The sequence below is a fragment of the Giraffa tippelskirchi genome, chromosome 5 (assembly GCF_054371585.1).
Source record: "Giraffa tippelskirchi isolate mGirTip1 chromosome 5, T2T-mGirTip1v1.2.pri, whole genome shotgun sequence".
NCBI lineage: Eukaryota > Metazoa > Chordata > Mammalia > Artiodactyla > Giraffidae > Giraffa > Giraffa tippelskirchi.
Window position 1 is genome coordinate 186,835,681 of NC_137279.1, and position 25,130 is coordinate 186,860,810.

General features: G+C 48.6%; 1 protein-coding gene across 2 annotated transcripts in view; it reads left to right on the forward strand.

The window, feature by feature from the left end:
• Nucleotides 1-7,461: 7,461 nt before the first annotated feature.
• The window catches only part of SAG (S-antigen visual arrestin), a 30,822-nt gene continuing 13,153 nt past the window's right edge, over nt 7,462-25,130 (forward strand). Inside the window, exons 1-9 of one of the 2 annotated variants that reach the window (XM_081491023.1) lie at nt 7,462-7,713; nt 11,824-11,884; nt 14,284-14,328; nt 16,404-16,597; nt 17,892-17,951; nt 19,592-19,668; nt 20,988-21,123; nt 22,088-22,172; nt 24,394-24,466. In XM_081491023.1, the coding sequence (XP_081347149.1) occupies nt 7,651-7,713; nt 11,824-11,884; nt 14,284-14,328; nt 16,404-16,597; nt 17,892-17,951; nt 19,592-19,668; nt 20,988-21,123; nt 22,088-22,172; nt 24,394-24,466 (794 nt within the window). In that variant the 5' untranslated portion in view covers nt 7,462-7,650. The remainder of the gene's footprint in view (nt 7,714-11,823; nt 11,885-14,283; nt 14,329-16,403; nt 16,598-17,891; nt 17,952-19,591; nt 19,669-20,987; nt 21,124-22,087; nt 22,173-24,393; nt 24,467-25,130) is intronic. The other variant, XM_081491022.1, reaches the window with a different exon arrangement.

The window sequence follows — 25,130 nt, forward strand, 5'->3', positions numbered from 1 at the left end:
CACGCCTAGAGCCTGTGCTCCATAACAGGAGAGTCCACTGCAATGAGAAGCCCATACACCGCAACTAGAGAAACCCCGAGTGTGGCAATGAAGACCCAGCACAGCCAAAATAAATCATTTCCTTCTCTAGGGGAGAAGGAAATGGCGACCCACTCCAGTATTCTTGCCTGGAAGATCCCGTAGACGGGAGCCTGGCGGGCTACAGTCCATAGGCTCGCAAAGAGTCGGACATCCCTGAAGTGACTTAGCATGCACACACGCACTGGGTCACAAGGTAAAAAATGAGTTTCTTTTTCTACTCTTCTTGATTGTATTGAGTTGAAATTAACATAAAATTAGTCATTTTAAACTGAACATTGGCATTTAGTGTATTCACAGTGTTGCACGAGCACCACATCAGTTGCAACAAGAAAGGCTATTTCTTAAGCTAGATGAGTGTCATTTTTTCTTGTTTCCTAAACTTCTGATCTCTCCATAGAGAAGCGTGGGCCCTTGTCTTTCTCAGCTTGGGCTGCAAGGGTGAAGTTCTGCACCCTGCGTGGCTTAAACAACAGAAGCGTCTCACACCCGGAGACCGGAGTCCTGGCCGAAGACACTGGCGGGTGTCCATCCTGAGGCCTCGCTGCCGCTGAGCTGTGTGCTCACAGAACTGTTTATGCAGGCAGAGTGGTGATCCTGTCAGATCAGGACCACGCTGATGACCTCGCTCAAAGGCCCACTTGTGAATACCATCACACGGGGGGTAAACGGGCCACAACACGGTGGTCTGGGGAGACGCGCCCTAACAGACCTCCCCAGAAGGCTCTACCTAGTTTAGCTCAGCTACAGGAGTAAGCATCTCAGTGTGTTGTTGTTGTTGTTCAATTGCTAAGTTGTGTCCAATTCTTTTGCAACCCCATGGACTGCAGCACGCCAGGCTTTCCTGTCCTTTGCCATCTCCCAGTGTTTGCTCGAATTCATGTCCATTGAGTCAGTGATGTCATCCAATCATCTCATCCTCTGCTGCCCCCTTCTTCTCTTGCCCTCTATCTTTTCCAATGAGTCAGCTCTTTGCATATCAGGTGGCCAAAATATTGGAGCTTCAGCTTCAGCTCAACTTCAAGAGGAAGCACCTCAATGGTGTCAACTCCAAACTCGTTACCACTGAAGCCCTCTCCAGCGTTGGGACCCATGTGGTAGGACCAGAAAGGAAGAAGCGCTCACCTCAGGGCTAAGGAAAGTGGATCAGGACCTTTTCAAGGTCTTCTCTGTACATTTGATGCCTTTCCTTGACTCCTAATGCAGATGGAGAGAAGAACACAGTGAGGCAGATCTAGTTTCTCAGGATCAGAGTGGACTCATCAGTGAGCCACGACAATCCAGGACTCTAGTCTGGGGCTGTTTGCACAACTTGCTTCCCACACACAGAAACCTTGAGTGTTAGGCACCCTTGTCAACGTGATGCCTCAGGATGGATATTTGACATCTGGCGGGAGGATCCCAGTGGTGAGAGAGTTTCAGTGCCCATGAGGATTGAGTGCCTGTATTCTGACAACAACAAACAACATTCTAATCAGGAAAGACTGACATGTGGAAGAGACTTGATTAACTTAGACCCATGCAGAGAGGTAGAAGGGAGGCTGATTTCCATCCTCAAAAAATTTCCTCACACCCCCCATTATTTCAAAGAAAACTGGTAGTGATCCCCCCGTCCCTGGAAGCATTCAACAACTTCCTATGGATATTGTAGAGGAGCTCAACACAAGGGAGGGCATGTAGACTAGATGTTTTTCAAGGATCTCTGCCCACGGGGTTCCACTTAGGATTTCAGACAGTAGCCAGCCCAATCCATAACAACAGCCCTCTATTCTTACGTCCAGTTGACTAAGAGGTACATGTTGGAATTAGGGTAGTTCTGGTTCCCTGGCACTCTTCATAAGTAACAGTAACCTCAAATTTGTCCAGTGCTCTCTGCTTCAGTAAAACTAAGGCAGTGAGGACACAGGTTTTCATTTTGTGGTTGATGGGTTAGCAGACTGAACCAGTCTCTCTCATGCATGTGCCCTAATCAGCCCCTAAGACGGTCACCCAGCCCCAAAGCCTCTAAGCTTCTTAGCTGCACATCCCACCCGCCACCCCCTCGAGCTGGCACTGCGTTTGATGTTGGGAAATTAAACGTGGGGCTTGTAGATGCTTCTCACTGGATCTGATGCAAGAAACAAGTAATGCACAGCCAGGGAGTGGTTCCTAGACTGAGAATTAATAGACCAGTAAATTTCCAGAAGAACTGTAGCAAGAGTTGGAAAACTTTTCATTTTGGCCAAGTAAGGATTTTTTTTTCTAAACTGCCATCTATGCTCATCTCTGTTTTATAAAAGGAAGAACACTTTGTCCCTATGCTTAGCAGCTGCATTCTGAAATATTTATGGGTAAAGTATGTGTCTGCAGCTTACTCTCAAATGATTCAAAAGGAAAAAAGCAATAGAGAGATGAACACATGTGGTGAAATGTTGAATCTCCGTGTTGACTTTGGAGGTGTTTATTATTATACTATTCCAGCTTTTATCTGTTTGTTTAAATTCATAATCAATTCTAGAAAATGCAAAGCAAATGACCGAAGGCAAATCAGTGGTTACCTGGGTTGAGGAGTTGACTGAAATGTATGCCAGGGAACCTTTAGGGGCAACGGAAATGTTGTGTCTTCATCAAACTGCACTTAAGAGGGGTAGATTTGGTTGCATGTGGAGTATGTATCTGTAAAGATTGGGAGGAAGAAGAAGGACGTTTATATTTAAAAATTTTAAAGTTCAAATAAGAAAAAAGAAAAATTTAGAACTACATAACCTTAGAATAAAGAACCATTCTTTATAATGAAAACATGAGTCTATGAAAAAACTGACAACAGTGCCCTTATTTTCCTCGATTCTTCACCAAGCGGAGAAAAATGCATTACAGACCAGGGACTGGGAATGACTACCAGAGCCTACGATTTCCAAAAAGAGTGAGGTCTGGTGTGCAGTGCACCCCAGATTCTCCTACCTGTCCCAGTGCTGACGGGTCAGTGACTGAGACCTCCACCCTGGGGACCTGGGGCTAACACAGCTGCAGGAGAACAGGGGTCGCAGGGGCACCCACGGCTCAGGGCAGCCCATCTGATGGAGACACTAGAAGGGCCCTGGTCATTTTTCTTCCTTTTATTTATTTATTGTTTAATCCTTTTTTTTTTTTTTAAACTGTACCTCACAGTTTGTGGGATCTTAGTTTCCCAACCAGGGATCATCCCAGGCCCTCGGCAGTGAGAGCTTGGAGCCTTAACCACTGGACCACCAGGAAATTCCCTTTTTTTCTTTTAAGGGAAAAGAGAAGATTTCTTAAAAATTAAAACCTAACATTCCCTTCACACAGATCACCAATGTCAGTTCCTTGGTTTCTATCCCTGAAGACTGCATATAATGTGTATGAAAACACACGTGTGCACATATATCCACACATAGACTTGTGCATTTGCAAAATGTGATCATACTACACATACCATCCTGTGACCTTTGTTCAGTCACAATCTCTACCTTCCCTGTCCAGTAATTTCCATGCTGCCTGTCAGAGGTCAAATAACAAACATATTCCAGGGGCTCTTCCCAACCCAGGAATTGAACCCAGGTCTCCTGTATTGCAGGCAGATTCTTTACCGTCTGCACCACTAGGGAAGCCCCAACAAACATATTACTGACACATTATTAGATTATATTCAGATTTTCCCAATGAGCCCAAAATGTCTATATATCCTGTTTATTCAATGGGGACCACACAATACATCTGGATGTTGAGTCCCTTAACTGTCTTTTAATCCAGTGCATCTCTTTTCTATGACATTGACTTATGAAAGATACCAGCCACTTTCTACAGTCATCTGGTAGCTTTCTTGTGGTCTCATATAGCTATTCTTTATATGTCCTACAAATGAGAAGTGATGTCTAAAGGCCTGATGGATTCCAGCTGTCTCAAGATGATACATCACAGTGGTAGACACTTTGAAGATGCTAAGATTGACTTCGGACCACGCCTGGTCCCCTGTTATGTGGTTGCAAAAGGCTTGCACCTGGTGAAGTCTTGATCCATATGGCATCACTTTGGTGTCACAGGAACTGACATTTCCCCTTCAAGTCTTCACATAATGGTTTTGACACAAGAAAAGAATCCTCATCTGAGTCAATAATGTCATCAGTGTTTTACAATGTTAAGTTTTACTGTTACTCAGCTCTGGTGAGATCAGTGGATCAGAAGACATTGTCATTGAAAAGATAGTTTATTACTTACAGTTCTTCAAAGTGGGGCAGGCCACCCATGGGAGCACCAGGGGCCGGTCAGGCAGTAGAAGGATCAAGGAGAAAACATGGGCAAGAGTTTTTTTGTGGTTTCCTTGAGAAAGAACTGGTGAGACAAGCAGACTTAAGATGGGTTCTTTACTTCAGCAGGCTCTGGAGTGCAGGGGCTGTCTCCAGTTGTCTGACACCTGGCCCCAGGATGACTGGCAGAGGCAGGGCAGTAATGGTTCAGAGTGTGAGACCCGCAGCAAAGCGGGAAAGACCTTTGGTGTGTTTACATCCTGGGTTGGCTGATGCGAATGTGAAAAACAGTCACTCTAGGAAAAAACTAGCCCTGGGATGGCAGTCTCTCCAGGGTCAGCAAAGCCGCAGATGTCAAAGCATCAAAATTACAGAAAATAAAAAGGCACAATTAATACAGTCAGAGTTTGTCAAGTGATGTTTTTCTAATTCTATCACTCTCTTTACACTTGTTAGCTGACATTTCTCCGTTAAAATTTCTAAAAGTTGAGACTTCCCTGGTGGTCCAAGGGCTAAGACTCCCTGCTCCCAGGGAATCCTGGTTCGATCTAAGAAAGTAGATCTATTTATAGATCTAGATATATTTTTAAATTTTATTCTCATAGAAATGAAATTTTTTCCTAACTTCAGCTGTTGCCAGCCAGCATACTGTTGCAATCCAGTGACTCATTGATTTTCTCCAAGCTTATTGAGGCCCCTATTTAGATACTGGAGATGGGAGAGGAACTAAACAGTCAAGAATCTCTTCAGTCCTGGAACCTACAATCTAACAGTGGTGGGGTGGGGGACAGACAATAAACAAGAAATTAATCAGTTCTCCTCTATGTCAGATGGTAGTAGGTGCTACAGAGGAAGGTAATGCTGAGGAGGAGGACAGAAGTGTTGGATGGAGGGGTACCCAGGTTACAGCTGGGTAGGGTGACAGTGACGTAAAGACTCAAAGGAATAAATGGAATGAGCCGAGTGACTATCTGGGAAAAGTGTTCCAGAAGCAGAAACAGTAAGTACAAAGGCCCTGAGGCAGGTTTGAAGAAAAGCAAAGAGGCCAGTTGACTGGAGCAAAGTGAACAAAGTTATGAAAAGGGGACCCAGATCATGCAGGGTTTAGGTAGGAAGACTTTGAGGTGTTTCAGTAGATACTAACACCCCAAACATCAGAACTGGCTTTCTGCTTAGACTGGCTTCACTTCCAGACACCAGGTCAAGTCCAAAACACACGCATGTTAGTGGCCACACCATCCCCTGCATTCATTCCCTGAATATTCTATTCCAGACACTGAAATATAAACATAAGGGAAACAAAACAGCATGGGCCCCTGACCTCATGGAGCCTGGGGTCAAGTATGAGACGAGAGGCCATAAAATCATCTTGCAGACAAGCATCAAATGCAGAAGAGCCTCCAACGTAGTCCGGACGTTAGGGAAGGCTCCCCCGAGGAAGTGACTCTTGAGCCGGAGTCTGAAGGGTGGAAAGAATCCAGGAGTGTGGGAAAAGAGGGTGGTTCCAGGCAGAAGCAATGATGGGTGTGCAGTGCAGGGAGATGGGGAAGGGTGGGCAGATGCTGGAGTGTGTGACTTTAAAGTTCTGTGCCTAGGACTCCCGTGGGGGTCCAGTGGCTAAGACTCTACCTCCCAATGCAGGGGGCCCAGGTTCGATCCCTGGTCAGGGAACTAGATCCCACATACCGCAATTAAGACTGAAATCCTCGCAACTAAGACCCAGTGCAGCCAAATAAATATTTTTCCAAAATAAAGTTCTGTGCCTGTAGCTGAGAGCAAGGTGAGATGCTGAGCGGGAGGGTGGCTGCTCAGGGCTTGGAAGTATGTAGTCAGACAGCAGGAGACATTATAGTCCGGGAAAGCCAAGGGGCTGGTGTGGACCCTGCAGGGGTGGGAGGACTAGACCTATTCGGAGGACACTGGGGGCAAAATTGACAGGACTCATGACCTAACGGATAGGACGCGGGGTAGAGGAGAAGGACAGCACCCGTTTGGCTTGCGTAACACCAGGATTCATCTTGAGGTTGACATTTCTCCTTGACCTTTTTGTCTCTATCCCCACCCCCAAGGTTGCATTAGCTGCCTGCTGAGTTTAATCAAGTTGGTTGAGCTCTGGAAAATCCTTTCTCCTGGTGATAGCGGGAGGAAGGGATAATCAGTCTATTTCCAGAACCCAAAGTGGGTTAAGATAGAAAGTAGCTTTGGTCTAGCTGTCATCCCTCCCCCCGCCACACTTTCCCGCTCAAGCCGGTTGGCTCCTGCGAGCCCACTGTGAGCCCCTCTGGAGGGAGACCAAGAGGCCCTTGCCTAATGCTGAGAACTGCTGAAGCTACCATTTCGCCCGCCTCAGCACTAATCCAGTTACCACTCTGCTCCTTCAGTGGGATTTGGCTTCTAGACACTGAGACGTGGGTGTGGGGCACCCTCTCCTAGTTCCCTACAAATCCCCCTGAGCGGTCAGCCAGGGCCCGTGTGGACTTGTCTGGGTAGACGGAGCAGGGGCTGGCTGCTCACCCCAGAGGGCACACACACACTCTCCCCACCTCTTGGACCCTCCCAGCTGGTCGCACGAGGTACGTGACCACCCTCCAGCAAAGCCTTTTCAGAATCTTGGGGCAGGCCAGGAAAGCCAGAACCGGGGAGACTGGCATCTTCGTGCAGTCAGTCTGACCCAGTTACTTTCCATGAACATTGCTTGTTAAGAAAACTCAGAAGGCGTTGAATTTCAGACAGCTCGGACGGCCTCTTTGTTGTGGGTAGAGCTGGGGATGGTGAGAGAGAACTCGGCTTAGTGTGAATTGCTGAGCAAAACTTTTAGGGGATTTAACGGATTTTTTAAATGATATTCATGAAGTGGTTAGGTTGTGGTTTGCAGGAACTTTCTCTACCTTAATTGCCATGATACATCGTCAAGATAGAATTTTAAAATCAATCTGGTTTACTGTGACCATACCAAGACTTAGTCTCAAAGTAAAACCTTCTCGTGGGAATCTATCTGAAGTGAGGTTTACTAAGAAATGAGGTTTGCTGGTGAGGCGTACTAAGAAGTGTTTGAGGCTTATCAAGAAAAAATAAATATCTTAAAAAAAAAAAAAAGCAGCTCACTGTAGTGAAATACAAACCAGACAAAGGCCTTGTTGAGTCAAACGTGGATATCGAGGTAGAAGGAAATGTCTAATGGATGCACAGCATCTCATGAGTAGGTTTTATTCTGAGAATGTTCTAGACATTATATTTAGGATGGCTTTACCTTTCCACAGCCCTCTAACACCTGGCATACACCCTAAAGTGGAAGAAACTGCCAGGGACAGTTAACACGGCAGCCAACATGCAGGCCAAGAAGCCCGCACCAAACCACGTTATCTTCAAGAAGATCTCCCGTGATAAATCGGTAAGTGGGGCAGATGTGAGGGGCTTGAGTGATGATTTTTTTTAAGGAGCTTTTTTGAATAGATGAGATCAGTATCAAAACCGTGTGAGGTCAATGGAAGCGATGTGTGTGTCATCCATCTCTGTCTGCTGGATGATAAATGAGATGTAAAGGGATGACTTACAGAAATAGTACTTCTCTTCAATCTCAACAAGACTTCAGCCCCAGGACCCTTCATTTTCGCCTGATCTCTCAGTGCCCAACCCCTCTCCTCCAATTTTACTTCTTTTTCTAGAAAGCCTTGAACCCTTGACTTACATTTCAGACATTGTTTTGGTAACGCCTATAATTTACTTGGGCATTTTTCTATCATATTGCCTACCTGCCTGGGGAGAACGCTGACGCTGGGTCACGCAATTCTCTACCTTCTGTCACCCACCCCAGGCGCCAAGCTCTCAAGCCCTAATGGGCCTCCAGGACCACTGGATAAGGGCACGTCTCCCAGTGCTCCACAGTGCTCATTGTGGCTGCATGGCCACCAATACCCTGGCACCTTGCGTACCTGGCAGAGGTGATGCCACTGTTGGCTCCATCAGGGGGACGGTAGGTGGTCTAGATGTGCCTGCGAACTTCCTGGCCTGAGAGACCCAACCGATGGCCCGCCCACAGCCTCTGTGGATGGTGTCTCCTTGCACAGCTCGATAGATTCTCAGGGGTTGACAGTCTAGTTCTGTGCCATCCGATGCAAGCTGCACTTCTAATTTTAAAAGTTTCTATTAGCCATGTTAAAATGGTAAGAAGAAACAGGGAATTCATTTTAATGCTACATTTTATTTAACCCAACATAACCAAAAAACTGTCATCTCAACATGTAAATGGTGTAAAAAGTATTGATACACTTGTTTGTTGTTTGTTCAGTCACCAAGTCATGTCTGACTCTTTGCAACCCCATGGACCGCAGCACGCCAGGCTTCCCTGTCCTCCACTATCTCCTGGAGTTTGCCCAATCTCATGTCCATTGAGTCAATGATGCCATCCAGTCATCTCATCCTCTGTCAACCCCTTTTCCTTTTGCCTTCAATCTTGCCCAGCATCAGGGTCTTTTCCAATGAGCTGGCTCTTTGCATCAGGTGGCCGAAGTAATGGAGCTTCAGCTTCAGCATTACTCCTTCCAATGAAGATTGATGACATTTGTTAAATTTATTTTCTAAGTTGCTGAGACATGATGTGTGTTCTACATTTACAGCACTTGGCGGTTTGGAGCGGCCATATTTCCAGTGTTGGTGGCTACCAGTAGATAAGTACTGGAGGATGTGGACCTAGGTCATCCTTCTAGTTGACTCTTGAAGCCTACACTGGGCCTGAAAGAAACTCTCCGAAGCTTCTCGGGCCTCATGGGCTCTGCACAGACACTCTCCCCTTCCCCTCTCCTCTCCTCCCTGTGGATCTCCATCACTTCCATCCAGTCCTCTGATTCTTGAGGGTGACAAGTCAGGTACCCCACAATCTTTCATCCTCCCAGCTCTCTTCCAGCTTGCGTCTTTCCAGTGAACTTTATCTTGACTTCTGGCAAAAGAAGAAAGAAACCACTCCTGCTGGGCATTATCACTTTCTCACTTTTTCCTTACTCCCACCTAGCTAGACCTCCTTTGACCTGGGAAACTTAGAATTTTTGTATTTAGGAGGAAAAAATAATTCATCCATGACTTTCTCTGTATTAGGATCATTCCCACGACAAATCTTTGTCTGGCGTCGGGCGTGGTGTGCCAGGGCCCTGAGTCAGTTTCTCTCCGAATCTCTCCACTCCTCCCGCTTCTGCAATCTTCATCCTCTGGCTGCTGGCAAGACGGCTGCCCCAGCTTCAGGGGACTCACCTTCACTTCCTTCCAGAAGAAGGATAAGGCTGTTAATTCCTGGGGTCTCTTAAGGGTGAGGAGGTATTTCTCCAGCAGACTTCTCTTTATCTCGTTGGTCAAAACTGATTACATGCCCACCTTCAGCCCATCCTGAGCCAAAAGAATGGGAGCAGGCCATTCAAGAATCATCCTTCATGATGGATGTTAGCTAAATTTATTGTGGCTATAGCTTTGTGATTTACACATACATCGTTATATTGTACACCTTAAACTTAAACAATATGTCAATTATATCTCAGTAAAATTGGGGGGAAAAGAACGATCCTCTGGGATGGCCTCCTTAACACAACCACTTGGGGATGGTGGGCCCTGGATGCGATGATTGGTGACTTTTATCCACGAAGATGGTGCACGTGGCTGTCAGATGGGTAAGCGGCAGACCAGCTGGAGCCTTGCCTCGTCCACCCCACTTTCTCCACCTGCTCCTGTCTCTTCCCCTTGCTTACAGTTGCAGCAGAAGATGTGCTGTTGCTTCCATTGAGGGTCACGCTACTTACAGCCTGGGTCATGGCCCACCACCTTCTTTGGGTCCTATCCCAAAGCCTCCTCCCTCCGGGGCTATCTCTCTTTCTCTACCAGTACGAGCCTGAGCATGACAACAAGGACCCACCTCGTGCATCTTAAACACAAGAACAAGAACAACAAATGCCCCTTGTCCCCGTCCCCTTTCTAGCTCTCCTTCCTTCACAGCCAAAGCTTGAAAAAGAAGACATTCTGTCCCCCTACCTTCTTCCCTCCCGTTACTCCTCAGTCCTCCTTTCCCCCTACTGCTTTCAGCAGCCTACCTGGCCTTCCTCTCACCAATCCTTTTTCCACTTTGCTGCCAATGCAACCAGAGCCTCAGTGTTCTCCTCCATAAAATGGGCTTAATTTCTAGGTCATAGAGTAGTTGTGAGGATTAAATGAAATGACGTACTCCGTGTACTTAGCTTTGTGCCTGGTACAGGACAAGCACCATGAACCCCTTAATTGCAGGCCTTTCATCCTGTTTCAAATGCTTCCACATCCTCCTGGAATCTTTAGGGTCTGGTCCTGTAAGAGCCTTTCTGGCCACTTGCATCCCCATTTGGTGGCTACGCACCTGCAGATGAAACCATAGGCAGTTCCAGAAGCATTCTCTTGGCACTGGGCTTTTTACACACTGAATTTTTTTTCACCCAGAAAGCATCCTTTTGCCATAACCCACCCCCATCACCTGATTATGATCAGCTTCTTCAACATCAATCACACAAATAACCTGGAAGCCACAGAGATCCACTCCTGGATAACCGCTATGAGGGAGCAGATATAGCAGATGATTTAATGCCAACAGAAACTATTTTGAGAGTCCAAGGAAATAGATATATGAATTTCAGAGGCTTGTGGAAGAGGGAGCTAGCCAGGATCCATGCATTCACTCATTGATGCACTTAGCAAATGTTGATTAAATTCCTGCCTGTACCAGACCCTGCACTAGACACGGTGATGGCTGAAAGATGCATGAAAAGAATTCTTACCACCATGGTCAGTGCCATGGCTTAAGGTGGTGAGTGGTGGTGAATGCAACTCACGCTCTCCCACAATAGGGGTTGGTAAAAAGACCTTTGCTGCCAGGGGCGTTGAAACAGACAGGACGAGGGCTGGGACATGGTTCTCACTCCCCAGCCAAGACTCCTTCCCCGCTTCTTCAGGTGTATCTGTATAGATGCTCACTTTATAGGATTTCGGGGACGCCAGAACATCTGCCACTTGCTGAATCCAGAAATTCTTCTAACAAGGAGGAGAAACCTTTCGATCACAGCTAGAAATGAAGGCTTAATGTGCAAACAGCTGACAGGAGCCTCATGCACATAAGCGTCACTTTCCACTAAAGTTATCAGCAATGAATCCACCAAGTTTGCCTGGTTGACAGCAGACCCAGGCTCGGTGGGAAAAGGCGGGGAGAACAGGGGCTTCCTGAAGAGACGGGAAGAATTCCTTGGAGCAGTTTCAGAGGCTGAGGGAAGACCACACCTTGCCCGCAGTCCATCGTCTCTGCCTACAGCCTTGCCTACAGCCAAGCAGGGAGAAAGGAGGACAGGGAGGTCGAGCAGCAGCGCCAGGCGCCTCCTCTTCTCCAAACGAGTGCAGATGTTTCCGTTGTTGCTGTTTTTCCCTTTTCGGTGGTTGCTGGTTTTTAATATGAATACCTTCGGGTCCTTTGACCATTGAGAACCCATCTCTGTTCTTCTCACAGGTGACCATCTACCTGGGGAAGAGAGATTACGTAGACCATGTTGAACGAGTAGAGCCTGTAGGTAAGTCGAGTTTGGGGTGAGAGTTTTTTAAATATATATATTTTTTTCACTTGCGCTGGGTCTTTGTTGCTTTGCACAGGCTCTCTGTAGCTGCCGCGAGCAGGACTCCTCTCCAGTTGCGGTGCGCGGGCGCCTCGTCTCGGTCCTTCTCTGGTTGTGGAGCACGGGCTCTAGGCACGTGGGCTTCAGTAGCTGCCGTTTTCGGGCTCAGTAGTTGTGGCACACGGGCCTTAGTTGCTCCCCGGCATGTGGGAATCTTCCCGGACCAGGGATCGAACCAGGGTCCCCTGCATTGGCAGGCAGATTCTTATCCACTGTACCACCAGGGAAGGTCTGGGGTGAGATTTTAATGCTGATTTTCCTTTAAGTCATCAGACACCTACTAGTTTTGTGGGTTTTTTTTTTTTTTAATTTGGCTTTGTTAATAATCTAATCAAAGAAATGCAAATTAAAACATCACCCAGGCACCACCGGCTGATTGGAGACGATTTTAAAGAGTGTGAGAGAAACAAAGGACTCATCTCTGGAGTGTATAAAGAAAGCTCAAAACTCACCAGTTTAAAGAGAAAACAAGATCCAATTAGGAAATAAACAAACAAAATGAAAAGACATTTCATTGAAGAAAATATATGAGTGGCACATGAGCACACAGAAAAATGTTCAACAACAAAAAAAGAAACATGTTCAACAACATTAGTCGTTAGGAAAATACAAATTAAAACCACAATAAAATATCATTATACGCCTGTCAGAATGGCTAAAATTGAAAACAGTGACAATACCAAATGCTGGCGAGGATGTGGAGACACTGGATCACTCGTGCATTGCTGGTGGGAGTGTAAAATGGGATAGCCACTCTGGAAAACAGTTTGGCAGTTACTTTAAAAGCTAAACATATGCTTATTATATGACCCAGCAGTTTGCATTCCTGGACATTTATCACAGAGAAATGAAAGATTATGTTCACACAAAAACCTGTATGTGATTGTTCACAGCGGCTTTATCTGTCATAGCTCCAAACTAGAAAGAGCCAAAATGTCTCTCAATAGGTGAATGAGGTTAAACACGCTGTGGCACGTCCAGGCCTTGGGATACCACTCGACAGCGAAAAAGAAGGAACTACCAGAGACTTCCCTGGTGGCCCAGCGGTTAAAACTCCAGGCTTCCACTGCAGGGAGCATGGTTTCGATCCCTGGTCGAGGAATTAAGAACCCACATGCCACAATGCATTGCCAATTTTTTAAAATCTTTAACTTAATTTAATTTTAAATTAAAAAAAAAAAATGAACTACCAGTCCCCGTGCTACAGCCTGTAAGTGTCAAGGGCACTGTGATGAGTGGAAAAGCCAATCTCAAGAGGCCGTACGCTTTATGATGCTATTTATATAACACCTACAATATGACAACATTATAGAAAAGGAAAACGGGATAGTGGTTTCAGGGGCCAAGGTTGGTGGGGGGAGGTAGTTGGGTGTGACTACAAAAGCACAGCCCTGGAGGGAGATCATTATGGTGAGGGAACAGTTCTGTGTCCGGATTGCCGTGGTGGTAACACAAAATCTCCATTTGATAAAACGACTTAGAACTATACATGCACTGTACCCATGTCGACTTCCTGGTTTTGAGATTGTATGCAATTACCTAAGATGTAACCATTGGAAGAAACTGGATAAAGGATACATGGGGGCCTCTCTGTACTATCTTTGCAGCTTCCTGTGAATCTATAATTACTTCAACTCAAATTGTTCTTAGTGTTGTTTTTTTTTAAAAAAAGAGTGTAAAAGACTGGCAATTTAGGCAGTAAATGAGCATGTCGTTCAGCAATGTCCTTTCTAGAAGGTCATTTGGCAGTTATGTTATCAAAAGCCACATTTAATTCTACCATGGGTAGGAATTTATCTATAAGGATGTTTATTGCAATTCAATTATAATGGGGAAAATCAGAAACATCCTAAATGCCATAACAAGAGAAGGTTGATTAAATAATTTATAATACATCTGTTCATTGGAGCAAATGTGTGGCCACTTGCTCCAATTTAAATGATTAATACATACTACGTGAGTGTGTGTGTATGTGTGTGTGAAGAGATGTTTGCAATATACAATTGAGTGAGGAGAGCAGTGAACTGAACAGTATAGTAGGATCTCATTTTTTTAGTAAAACCTTTTCCATAAATGCATCTAATCTGGAGAAATCGTTCTGCATCGATATCTCGACAACGGGTGTCTCTGGGTAGTGGAAGTGGGGTGACTTCTTTCCCTTTGTTTGCTTCCCTTTCTAAGGTTCCCCTCGCGAACATGGATTCCATGTGATGTGTACCCACATACACACACTTCAGGAAGCCTCCAGCCTCTTCCACGTCCTCCCCCCTCACTGTTCTCTCTCTCTCTTGGTTTAGATGGCGTCGTGCTGGTGGATCCTGAGCTCGTGAAGGGCAAGAGAGGTGAGGGGTGCTCCTCCATCCTCCAGGGAGCGGGGGTCTGGTCTCGGCTCGCTGCAGGAAGGGGGTGTGTGTATGTGCACAAGGAGAGGTGGGGAAGCCCTTGCACACTCATTCTCACTGCCAGGGCCCCGGGCCTCTCACCTGCACTCTCTCGTACGATCCTTGGGACATGGGCTCTGTTCGCACTCAGGGAAGCCGCTTGCTCGAGCCCACTGGATATGGGATGGCAGACGGAGCCCAGAGCCCAGGGCTGCCCTCTGCAGACTGCATGCTCACGCCCCTCTCCACCGTGTCCTGTGGTTCCATGTCTAGGCAGACTCAGGAGGGCTCCTTTCTGAGTTTTTCTGAAAAGCAAGGAATGGAGGCCGCTGGAAGGCAGAGTTTTTTTTTTATGCTTACTTGGGTGGTTCTTGGCTTCCCAGGTGGCACTCGTGGTGAAGAACCCGCCTGCCAGTGCAGGAGATGTCAGAGACCTGGGTTCCATCCCTGGATCCGGAAGATCCCCTGGAGGAGGGCATGGCAACCCACTCCAGTACCCTTGCCTGGAGAATCCCCATGGACAGAGGAGCCTGGGGGGCTACAGTCCATGGGGTCGCAAAGAGTTGGACTGAAGTGACTTAGCACACGCTGGTGGTTCTGGACCATGGCAGCACAGTACGCTCAGTCATCTCTGGCTGCTGTGAAGTATGTGGCAAGCAATGTGATGCTAATAACAGTTGTATAAATTAACTGTTTAACCCATCTGAGTTATCACTCAGTTCCATTCAAAATGTGCCTCTTAGAGTTGTTGCTGTTGACAACCCACAAGGAATTGTTCCTAACCCTGGATGTGCTCTGGAGTATGTCAGTTGTAGGGCCCTCAACATCCCGGGGACAGGGCAGAAACAGGCTGACAGCTGCCCCCCTCTGTTGTGTCTGGCTTTCTCTGGAGCGCCCTGCTCCTCTCTTACACCAGGAGGAGCCCAGTTCCAGCCCTGAAAGCCCACGCCCTTGGCCAGGAAAGCATTTTCTGGAGAGGCAGGCATAAATCCAGGTCATCTCTGGGCACCTTGTTCCTACAAACGTCAGCTGAGGGATAAGCAAGTGATCATCAGTGACTCTTCTGAGCTTAGTGCCGAGGGGCACTGACCCTTGAGGCGGACACAGACAAAATCCTCAACCCACGGCTCCTGAGGAGGTGGGTGGACGTGCTTTCCATTCAAGCACAGGGCACCTTGTGTGGTTTTACTTATCGCATTAACGACAGCTGTAAACAGTCCATCCTCAAAACCCGTGTCGTTGTTCAGTCGCCAGTCATGTCCGACTCTCTGCGACCCCATGGACTGCAGCATGCCAGGCCTCCTGTTCCTCACTATCTCCTGGGGTTTGCTCAAGTTCATGTTCATTGAATCAGTGGTAACATCCAGCCATCCCATCCTCTGTCGCCCTCTTCTCCTTCTCCTGCACAAGACATGTGTAGCCTCATATAATTCCTCTGGTCCACTGGGGGCACCATTTACATCCGTCTAACCACATTGAACTTTTTGAAGTGCCAATGATTTAGTTTAAGTTTCCGAGCCAAGTGAAAAGACGGATTTCCTCTGGGACTTGGTTTCCCCTCTCTATCTGGTCCCTGAGCCCTCGGCTCACTCCCCTCATGGCCACGTCCAGATCAGACATTCCTGAGTTGTCAGTTTTACTCCCTAGCGCTGCTTCCCCTCTGCTCATCTTCACTCTCAACTCTAGACAGACCTCCCGCCCTCAGAACCCGAGTGACCTCACCCTGTTGAAAAGCCTCCTGAGGTCCCTGAGCTGGTGGATCAAGAGGGACAGGGGGAAGATGCGGGAAACAGTGGAGTCAGGAGACAACACATGGTCCCTCCGAGGGGCCTCGCCGCCCTCCAACCCAGCCCTTTAGAGTAATTAACACAAGGCAGAGGGAGGGAAGGGCCAGCTGGGTGGTGAGGTCCCCAGGCCCCATCCCCTCGGGGTGCTGAATGCCGAGACCCGCAGGCAGGCGGTGTCAGCCCAGGCAGGGGCGCCAGGCCGACCAACCGACCCACCGGCCAAGCCCACCCTTCTCATCTCTTTCCCAGTGTACGTGTCTCTGACGTGTGCCTTCCGCTACGGCCAGGAAGACATCGACGTGATCGGCCTGAGCTTCCGCAGGGACCTCTACTTCTCCCAGGTCCAGGTGTTCCCTCCCATGGGCGCCTCGGGCACCACCACGAAGCTGCAGGACAGCCTGATCAAGAAGCTGGGGGCCAACACCTACCCCTTCCTGCTCACGGTGGGTGACGTCGCGGCCCCCCCCCCCGAACTGGTTCCTTCCACCCACAGCACCTTGTGATGTGACCGGCGGCCAAGGAACGGGGCCAGAGCGATGGCTTCACGTACGCGGGCCTTCAAATTGCACCCTTGGAGGAAATTCTAGATTGCCTGGGCTGTCATTGTCTTTTTTTTTTTTTAAGTCCTTGAAAATAGCCTGCTAGCCTTTGAAGGCACCGTTTCAACCTACAGTTTAAAAATATTTAAACTGCATCCGACCATCTAATTATACGTGCGTGTCACGCCTTCACTTGCTTGTCTATAAAAGGAAAGAAGTGCCCCTTGGTTGGCCCTGAGGAATTTCTAAGCAGGCAAGAATTCCCCATGAGCCAGGAGATCTTAGTGAAATGAGATCCTGTCTGTAGTCTTGAGCACAGCCTGAGGGGTCATGGGAGAGAAATCCCTCGGTCCCTGGTGGAACCTAGGGACCCTGGGGCCAGAGTTCCCGCCTCTGATGACTCCATCCTGGACTCGCTGTGGGGGCAGCTACCCTCTTCACTAGTGTGTTTATGGGTCATAAGATTACATATTCCTCAAAGTTATACGGTTCAGGCTTAAAACGGCAGGAGATTCTAACACAGGCTACGACAAGAATGAACCTTGAAAACGTGATGCTAGGTGAAAGAAACCAGTCGCCTAAGGACAAATGCTGTGTGATTCCACTTACGTGAGGGATCTGGAGGAGTTAAATTCGTGGAGACAGAAAGTAGAGGGGTGGTCTCCAGGGCATGGGGGAGGAGGGAATTGGGGAATTGATGTTTAATGGGTACAGAACTTCTGCTTGGAATGATGGAAAAGTTCTGGAAATGGATGGTGGGGACCATGGCAGAACAATGTGAATGTCCTTAATGCTGCTGAACTGTATGCTTAAAATAATAAGGTTTATGTTTTGTGTATATATATGTATTATATGTGTGTGTGTGTATATATATATATACACACACATTACATATATAAGACATACATATATATGTATATATGGGCTTCCTAGGTGGCACTAGTGGTAAAAAATCTGCCTGCCAATGCAGGAGACACAAGAGACTCAAATTCAAGCCCTAGGTCAGGAAGGTCCCCTGGAGGAGGAAACGGCAACCCACTCCAGTATTCTTGCCTGGAGAATCCCTTGTTCAGAAGAGTCTGGTGCACTGCTGTCCATGGCGTCACAAAGAGTCAGACACGACTGAGTGTGCATGCATGGTAGAATACATGTGGAATAACATTCTCTGAAAGAAATGGTCTGTTGTTTCTTTCCACAGTTTCCTGACTACTTGCCCTGTTCGGTGATGCTGCAGCCAGCTCCACAAGATGTGGGCAAGGTTGGTTTCAGAATGAATCCCAGGGATTCATTCATTCCTTCAAAGGACTTTTTAAAATAGCCTCTTTTTTTTTTTTTTAAGAGTCTGTTTTATTTATTTATTCTTTAATTTTAAACGTTTTATTTTGTGTTGAGGTATAGCCAATTAACAAGCAAGGTTGTGATACTTTAAGCCTTTTATTGTGGAAGAGTTCAGATATACCCAAAAGTAGAGAGAACGTATAGTGAGCCTATCACTTGCCTTGAGCATTTCCTAACCACGAGCAGCCCTGTGAATGAAACAGACGGTCTCTCTGCTCCCTGAGAAGGCTGGTGAGCTGGTCTAGGAGCACACACAGGAGCTGGTCAATATGAATAGAGAGAGAGAAGCGCCAAGCGTTTCACAAGGAAGGAACAGCACATGCCCCGGGTAGACAGGTGGGAGGGCTTGGCTTGTGCGGGAAGCGGCAGGGGGTGGGCGTGGAGGGGGCTGAGCAGCGTGGTGAGAACACAGGGCTAAGAACTCCAAGTGCTGGTGGGTACGGATGCGTATTTGTTTTCAAGCCAGGTTTTAGCGTTGTTGAGATTCCGCAGTTTCACAGGACCAGTAGGACTGTGACTTACGTGCTATTGTCAGCCTGCGGGAGCTAGCTGGTGGAGGGCCCCTCCCAACGCTTGGGCCCCCATCCCCGCCCCCTCGTGTTAACACAGGAGGGAAGGAGGTTTGCGGGGTGGGGGGTGGGGATCATGCTGGGTCCAGGTGGGGGGCGGGCAGAGGGGCCGGCAGATGCATTTGTTCCACCCGTGCAAGATTTTTTAATTTCGTTGATTTTAAAATTCAGGAGCCTTCACTCCAAGTTCCATTTCCAGCTTCTCTTCAGAAGTTGGGAGAGCTGCCAGCGCCAGGTCCCCTGGCAGCCTGGCCACGCTTGGCTGCAGCCGCAGAGCAGCTGCCCACCGGGGTCGGGCGTTGGAGCCCCAGCACGGGCGTCCGTGGACCCCCGTGGGCCCTGCGAGCACCGCACCTGTCCCCCGGCTGCAGGCAGTGGACCGTCAGTAACATACACGCATGGCCACTTCCGAGGACACCTGGACGAGGGGTGGGCTGGACGCCATGAGAGGTGGAGGGAGGCGAGGACCAATCAGGATGCCTGACTCACCCTCTGCAGCTGCTGGTGGGGCACATCCTGCAGGCTGGTGGCCTTCGCTGGGGCTTCGGGACCCGTGGCAGTGTCCTCGCACTAATGCCATTATTTCATCATGAGCACACTTCCAGATCTAGTCAATTTTTTTTTTTTTTTGATGTGGACCATTTTTAAAGTCTTTATTGAATCTGTTACAATAGTTTTAAAATTTTTATTTTTTTTTTTCGGCTGTACTGGGTCTTTATGGCCTGTGGCCTTAGTTGCCCCGTGGCATGTGGGATCCTAGCTCCACGACCAGGGATCGAACCCATACCCCCTGCAATGGAAGGCGAAGTCTTAACCACTGGACCACCAGGGATGTCCCCAGATCTAGTCTTACTGGGGCAGCTCTGAAAAGCAGACGGCTGATGTAGAAAAAGAAGGTGCCACGAAACATCCCCCCGAGGGGGCTGTGACCCCATCCAGCTCCGGAAGGGAGATGCAGACCGCAGCCCTCTTTTCTCTTGCCCCCTTGCAGAGCTGTGGGGTCGACTTCGAGATCAAAGCGTTCGCCACGCACAGTGCAGATGTGGAAGAGGACAAAATTCCAAAGAAGTAAGAGTGTGGCTGTGGGAATAGGTGAGGGGTCTGGGGTTAAGAGGTGGGGGTAAGAAACCGCCTGTCACTTTATGTTTGTGAGACGGACTCTTCCCACTAGGCTGGTGTGGTGGGTCATGGAGCCTCCCCAGGTTAGGACCATCAGAAAGGACCATCTACACATGGGGTGGGCGGCGGGGGCTGGCCATCTAGGGGGAAAGCAGAAGAAAATGACAGGAGCATTATCAACCTCAAGGGTTCATGTAAGCTCTTGAAAGCCTCCACAGTCCCTTGAGTTTTCTTCTTCTCTTGCATTTTGTTGTGGTGGTGGTAAAATATACATAACACAAAGTTGACCATTTTAACCATTTTCTAGTGTACAGCTCAGTGGTATTAAGCACAGTCATTACCTTGTATAACCACGTGTATACTGTCTGCTATCTGTATATAGCATTTGGGATATATATGATAATACATATGGGATATATATATAATGATGTATTATCCTGCATGGTATATAAATGATGATAGCATTTGGGAAATATCCCCAAACTATCTGTATCCCAAATGCCATCATCACCCCAAATAGAAACTCTGCCCGCTGAGCAGTGACTCCTGTCCTCCCAGGCCCTGGTGTTCATTTCTCTTGTTCCTGAATGACGTTCCCAACTGTGCCCTCAACACTTGCCTCCTCATACTCAGCATTCTGGAGAAGGCAACGGCACCCCACTCCAGTACTCTTGCCTGGAAAATCCCAGGGACGGGGGAGCCTGGTAGGCTGCAGTCCATGGGGTCGCTAGGAGTCGGACATGACTGAGCGACTTCAATTTCACTTTTCACTTTCATGCATTGGAGAAGGAAATGGCAACCCACTCCAGTGTTCTTGCCTGGAGAATCCCAGGGACGGGGGAGCCTGCTGGGCTGCTGTCTATGGGGTCACACAGAGTTGGACACGACTGAAGCGACTTAGCAGCAGAAACTCAGCATTCACACCCAAGGATGCCTGTACCGAATGGCAATGACAAGGCATCACATTTGTAGAGAACTCTGAAACATCATGTAGGCACACGTTCCCACCGCAGCTTCACCTGAGAGGAGCCCGAGTCGGGGTCCTCACAGAGGGTGAGAGGGACCCTTGGAGGGCAGACGGGTCCACACCACCTGCCAGGCCCTGGGCTCCAGACCTGACCTGGCTACCAGTCCTTCAGCATCCATCGGGAGTATCCCCGAGGGATCCCAGCCTGGGGATGAGGTGGGGGGCAGGGGGTGACCTGGTGGTCTGTCCTGAGGAGGCCCAGGTGCTGATCCCGGGACCGTCCGTGACGTCTCGTCCTCAGGAGCTCCGTACGTTTGCTGATCCGGAAGGTACAGCATGCGCCACGCCAGATGGGTCCCCAGCCCCGAGCCGAGGCCTCCTGGCAGTTCTTCATGTCAGACAAGCCCCTGCGCCTCGCCGTGTCGCTTAGCAAAGAGGTGACTGTGGAGTTGGCCTTTGGGGAGCCCGCCCCGGGCCCTCAGCTGGGGGTGGGCTGCGGGCAGTCTTGGGTGTAGTGGTAAACACCAACCTATGAGGGTGACTGGATGTTTTCATAACTTGGAGTCAGTGAAGGGGACCCTTAGAATAGGGCCAAACTGGCTTGCATTCTGCTCATCGTGGGTCCCAGCAATGTGGGGGAGGTTTGCCCCCCCATCCCCCCGTCTCTGCCCCAGGGGGCCTCTTAGTGCATCATCAATGGGTGTTACAAATTGTTTGCTTCCCTCAAACTGAAGTTGGGCAGTAACGGTAAGGGAGTGCCTGTGTCACGTGTGAATGTCATGGCCAAGAAAGGTGAAGAACCGCTGGCTAGGGCTGTCTCTGGTCCCTCTGGTCAACAAGAGTCACACACACATTGACAAAAGCCCAGCAGACCGTATGTGTGCATGTGCATGTGTGTGCGCATGCACATGTGTGTGCATGCATGTGTGCACGAATGTGTACATGTGTACACACGTGTGCGTCTATTCACGCATGTGTGTGCATGTGTGTGTGCACGTGCATGTGTGTGGAGTGTGTGTGCGCAACAACATGCCCATCTGGTATAACATGGAGTCATCACTGGACGAGCTCCAGCTCTACCTCCCACCATATTCTCCTCTCTTTTCACTCATTCTGCCCCAAATAACTTCATGATCCCGCTCAAGAGCCCCGGGCCAGCTCTGAGAGACTCTCAGGATTTGGGCGTTGTGGCTGGAGCCCATGTCATCACCTCAGCCTCCCACACACGGGGCAGAACCTGCTCCAGACACATCCCCACAGGAGCCATGATGCCCTCACCTTGTCTTCCTCGAAAGTGTGGGGATTCAGCCACTTTGCCTCCAGTTAAAGGACTGAGATAAATTTAGAAAGACATGACCAGGCTCTCTTCCCCTTTTCTGCCCCATCTGCTAACTTCTTCAGATCTATTACCACGGGGAACCCATTCCTGTGACCGTGACTGTGAACAACAGCACAGAGAAGACAGTGAAGAAGATTAAAGTGCTAGGTAGGACCTTCCACTCAAAGCTGGACAGCAGAGCCTTCCAAGTCCCCAGTGGTCAAGTTTCCCGGGGTCTCTCCTCTGGTCTCTCAGGCCCTCCTGGGTCCTTGGAACGTCCTGTTTGTCTCTGTTGTCAGGGCAGCAGGACCTTAGAGGAGGAGATCCCTTTAGTGTCCTCTCTGTAGCCTCCTGCCCAGCTTAGAGCCATCTTCCATCCTGGGACAACATCCCTCACTGGACGTCTTCCCGTCCTTCCTTGTCCTGCCTTCCTGGAGGGTCCAGGTCTGGGTGGGGGGGGGGAGGGGTTTCCTTTCTGCACAGAGTAGTAGGGGGTACCTGGCCTGGGAACCCCGGGGTCCCCTGTGGGCTTGTGCTGTGCACATCCTCCCAGAATCCAGCGGGCAGTCACAGCAGGGCTTCCTGGTCTACCTTCCCGGATTTTGTGATCTGTTGATCGAGCACACTGGACATGCTTTGTAAATGGTCATCCCCATTGTCACTGCTACTGTTGTGTTGCCGTGTAATGGCCTGGCCTCCCATACATTCGGGACAGGGGCCTCTGACTTTCTGGTCCCACTGGTCCAGCACACTGCCTCAGGTCAAAGGGCGTCAAAGTGAGGGGGGATGCTGTGAGATCTCGGTCTCATGTGGGCAAAGTAAAAAGACATGATAGAATGACCTGGAAGGGAGACCTGTCCATTCACTTCTCCCTTAGGCCCTTGATGACTGAGACAGAGTTAGAGTGACCAGCTGTCCTGGGTTAACCAGGACTAAGGACCAAGGACTTCCAGTGCTAAAATGGGCCAGTCCCAGGCAGACCGGGACAGCTGGTCACCTAAGTGTCATCCACCACGTTCCTCTCTCCCTCTTGTCCATCATAGATAAGGCTCAGGAATCGGATGCACTCGTACTAAAATATTCTAGATTTTTCTTAATGCTAATATACATGTTTACATTAAGGCTTTGTTTTTATGTGAGTTTAGTTTCTATGCCTTTAAGTCTCTGTAGGGCCTGGTGTTATTTATTTAGCATGTTGTATGTAGCGTTCCATACGGTATTTCACAAAGCAGCAGGACGAAGAAAGTATCATTTGATAATTATTTTTTAAGTTGTTTCTCAAAATTTTATGAATCCAAACATCCAAACCCCTAATGTTTGAAAGAAGCTGTTGAATTTCTAAAGCCAGATATTGAGAACTTTGTATAGGCCGAGCGCTGTGTTGACCAGTTCACACAAATTATTTCTTTTGATTCTCAAATTTGATTTTAATAGAAATTAAAAACCATCTTTTTGGGGGCTTCCTTGGTGGTCCAGGAAGCTCCATGCTTCCACTGCAGGAGGTGTGGGTTCAATCCCTGGTTGGAGAAGTTATTCATGCTACAAGGTGTGGCCAAAAAAAAAAACAAACTAAAAATCATTTTTTGAATCATCACAACAACTATATAAGTTAGATGCAATTATCACCCCCATTTTGCTGATGGGGAAATTGAGGCTCAGGGAAGCTCAGTAACTACCCCACCGCTGATGGCTAGGAGGGGATTTGAGCCCAGGTAGTCTGGTCCCAGAGCCCACCTTCCTATCCACCACACCACATCCACAAATCAGTCGTGTGCTGCCTCCTGACTGTTTCTAGCTTGGGCAGCCAGAAGTAGATGCTCAGTAAACAAGTGAGAGAAGGTTGGAAGGGGACACATCTAGGGAAAGAGAGCAGATGGTGAGTTGGGGACACTGCGAGCTTGTGTGCTTTGAAAGGATACCTGGCACGTGCTGTGAGCTCAGTGGAGCGGAGGGGTCTCCCAGGGGGTGCGGTTTTAGGAGAATGGCTCCTGGCTGGGAGTTGACACAGAGCAGGTTATCATCTGCTAAGTTGTTTCAGTCGTGTCTGATTCTTTGCAACCTTATGGACTGTAGCCCGCCAGTCTCCACTGTTCATGGGATTTCCCAGGCAAGAATACTGGAGTGGGTTGCCATGCCCTCCTCCAGGGGATCTTCCCGACCCAGGGATGGAACCTGCCTCTCTTATGTCTCCTGCATTGGCAGGCAGGTTCTTTACCACTAGCGTCACCTGGGAAGCCTGGCCTAAGGCCAGAACAGGACTCTCAGCCTTAAAGCTGAGCCTGAGAGGTGCACTCAAATGACCGTTAGAGAGGGAAGGCCAACCATGTGCCCCGGAAGGCAGCATGCAGGACCCCACACTGAGTCACCCTACCCTGTCCTCCCTTCGCAGTGGAACAAGTGGCCAACGTGGTTCTCTACTCGAGTGATTATTACATCAAGCCGGTGGCTGCAGAGGAAACACAGTGAGTAGTGGGTTGGGTTTCTATTTCCTGGGCGGTTCCGGCTTCTTTGTCAAGTTCCCCTTTTCGGTCATCGCTGAAGAAGGAAGTAGAGCGGTCAGCCAGCTCCCCAGCTTGCCACGTCCTTCCCCTCTTCTCACTTCAAGGGCTGCAAAGCAAGTTAGCCTCTTGATTCTGTGCTTGCTCACAAGAGTTCTGAGAGCTAGGTTGAGCTAGGAAATGATGGGGAGGAGAAAAATGAAGCCTGAACTGTCACAGCGGGAAGGGCTGGAGCTTTCTATTGATCCTTAAATAAGTGGGTAGGAATCTGATACTGTTTCTGACCCCCAGAGCAGATCATCAAATAACCTGTCAGCCCACATGAGGTTCTCTATCTTTTGATCTTCTCCACAATTTGAAAATCTGGTACCCATGACAAGGAGATTAGAAGGCTATCTCAGTACTCTGCCACTTGTCATGAGTGACTTTTCTCCTTCCATTAGAATAAAAATCAAATGGAAAACAAACAAACAATAAAACCCAAATGAGAATCCTGCGATGGCTTCTTCATGGTACAGCAAGAGACCTGACCGGTTTTGCTTTGTGCTAGGCACTCAGGTTCATTTAACACACACCCCCCACCCAGGAAGGATCATTCGGGAAGGTGTTTTCCTGTTTTCCAAGCCCC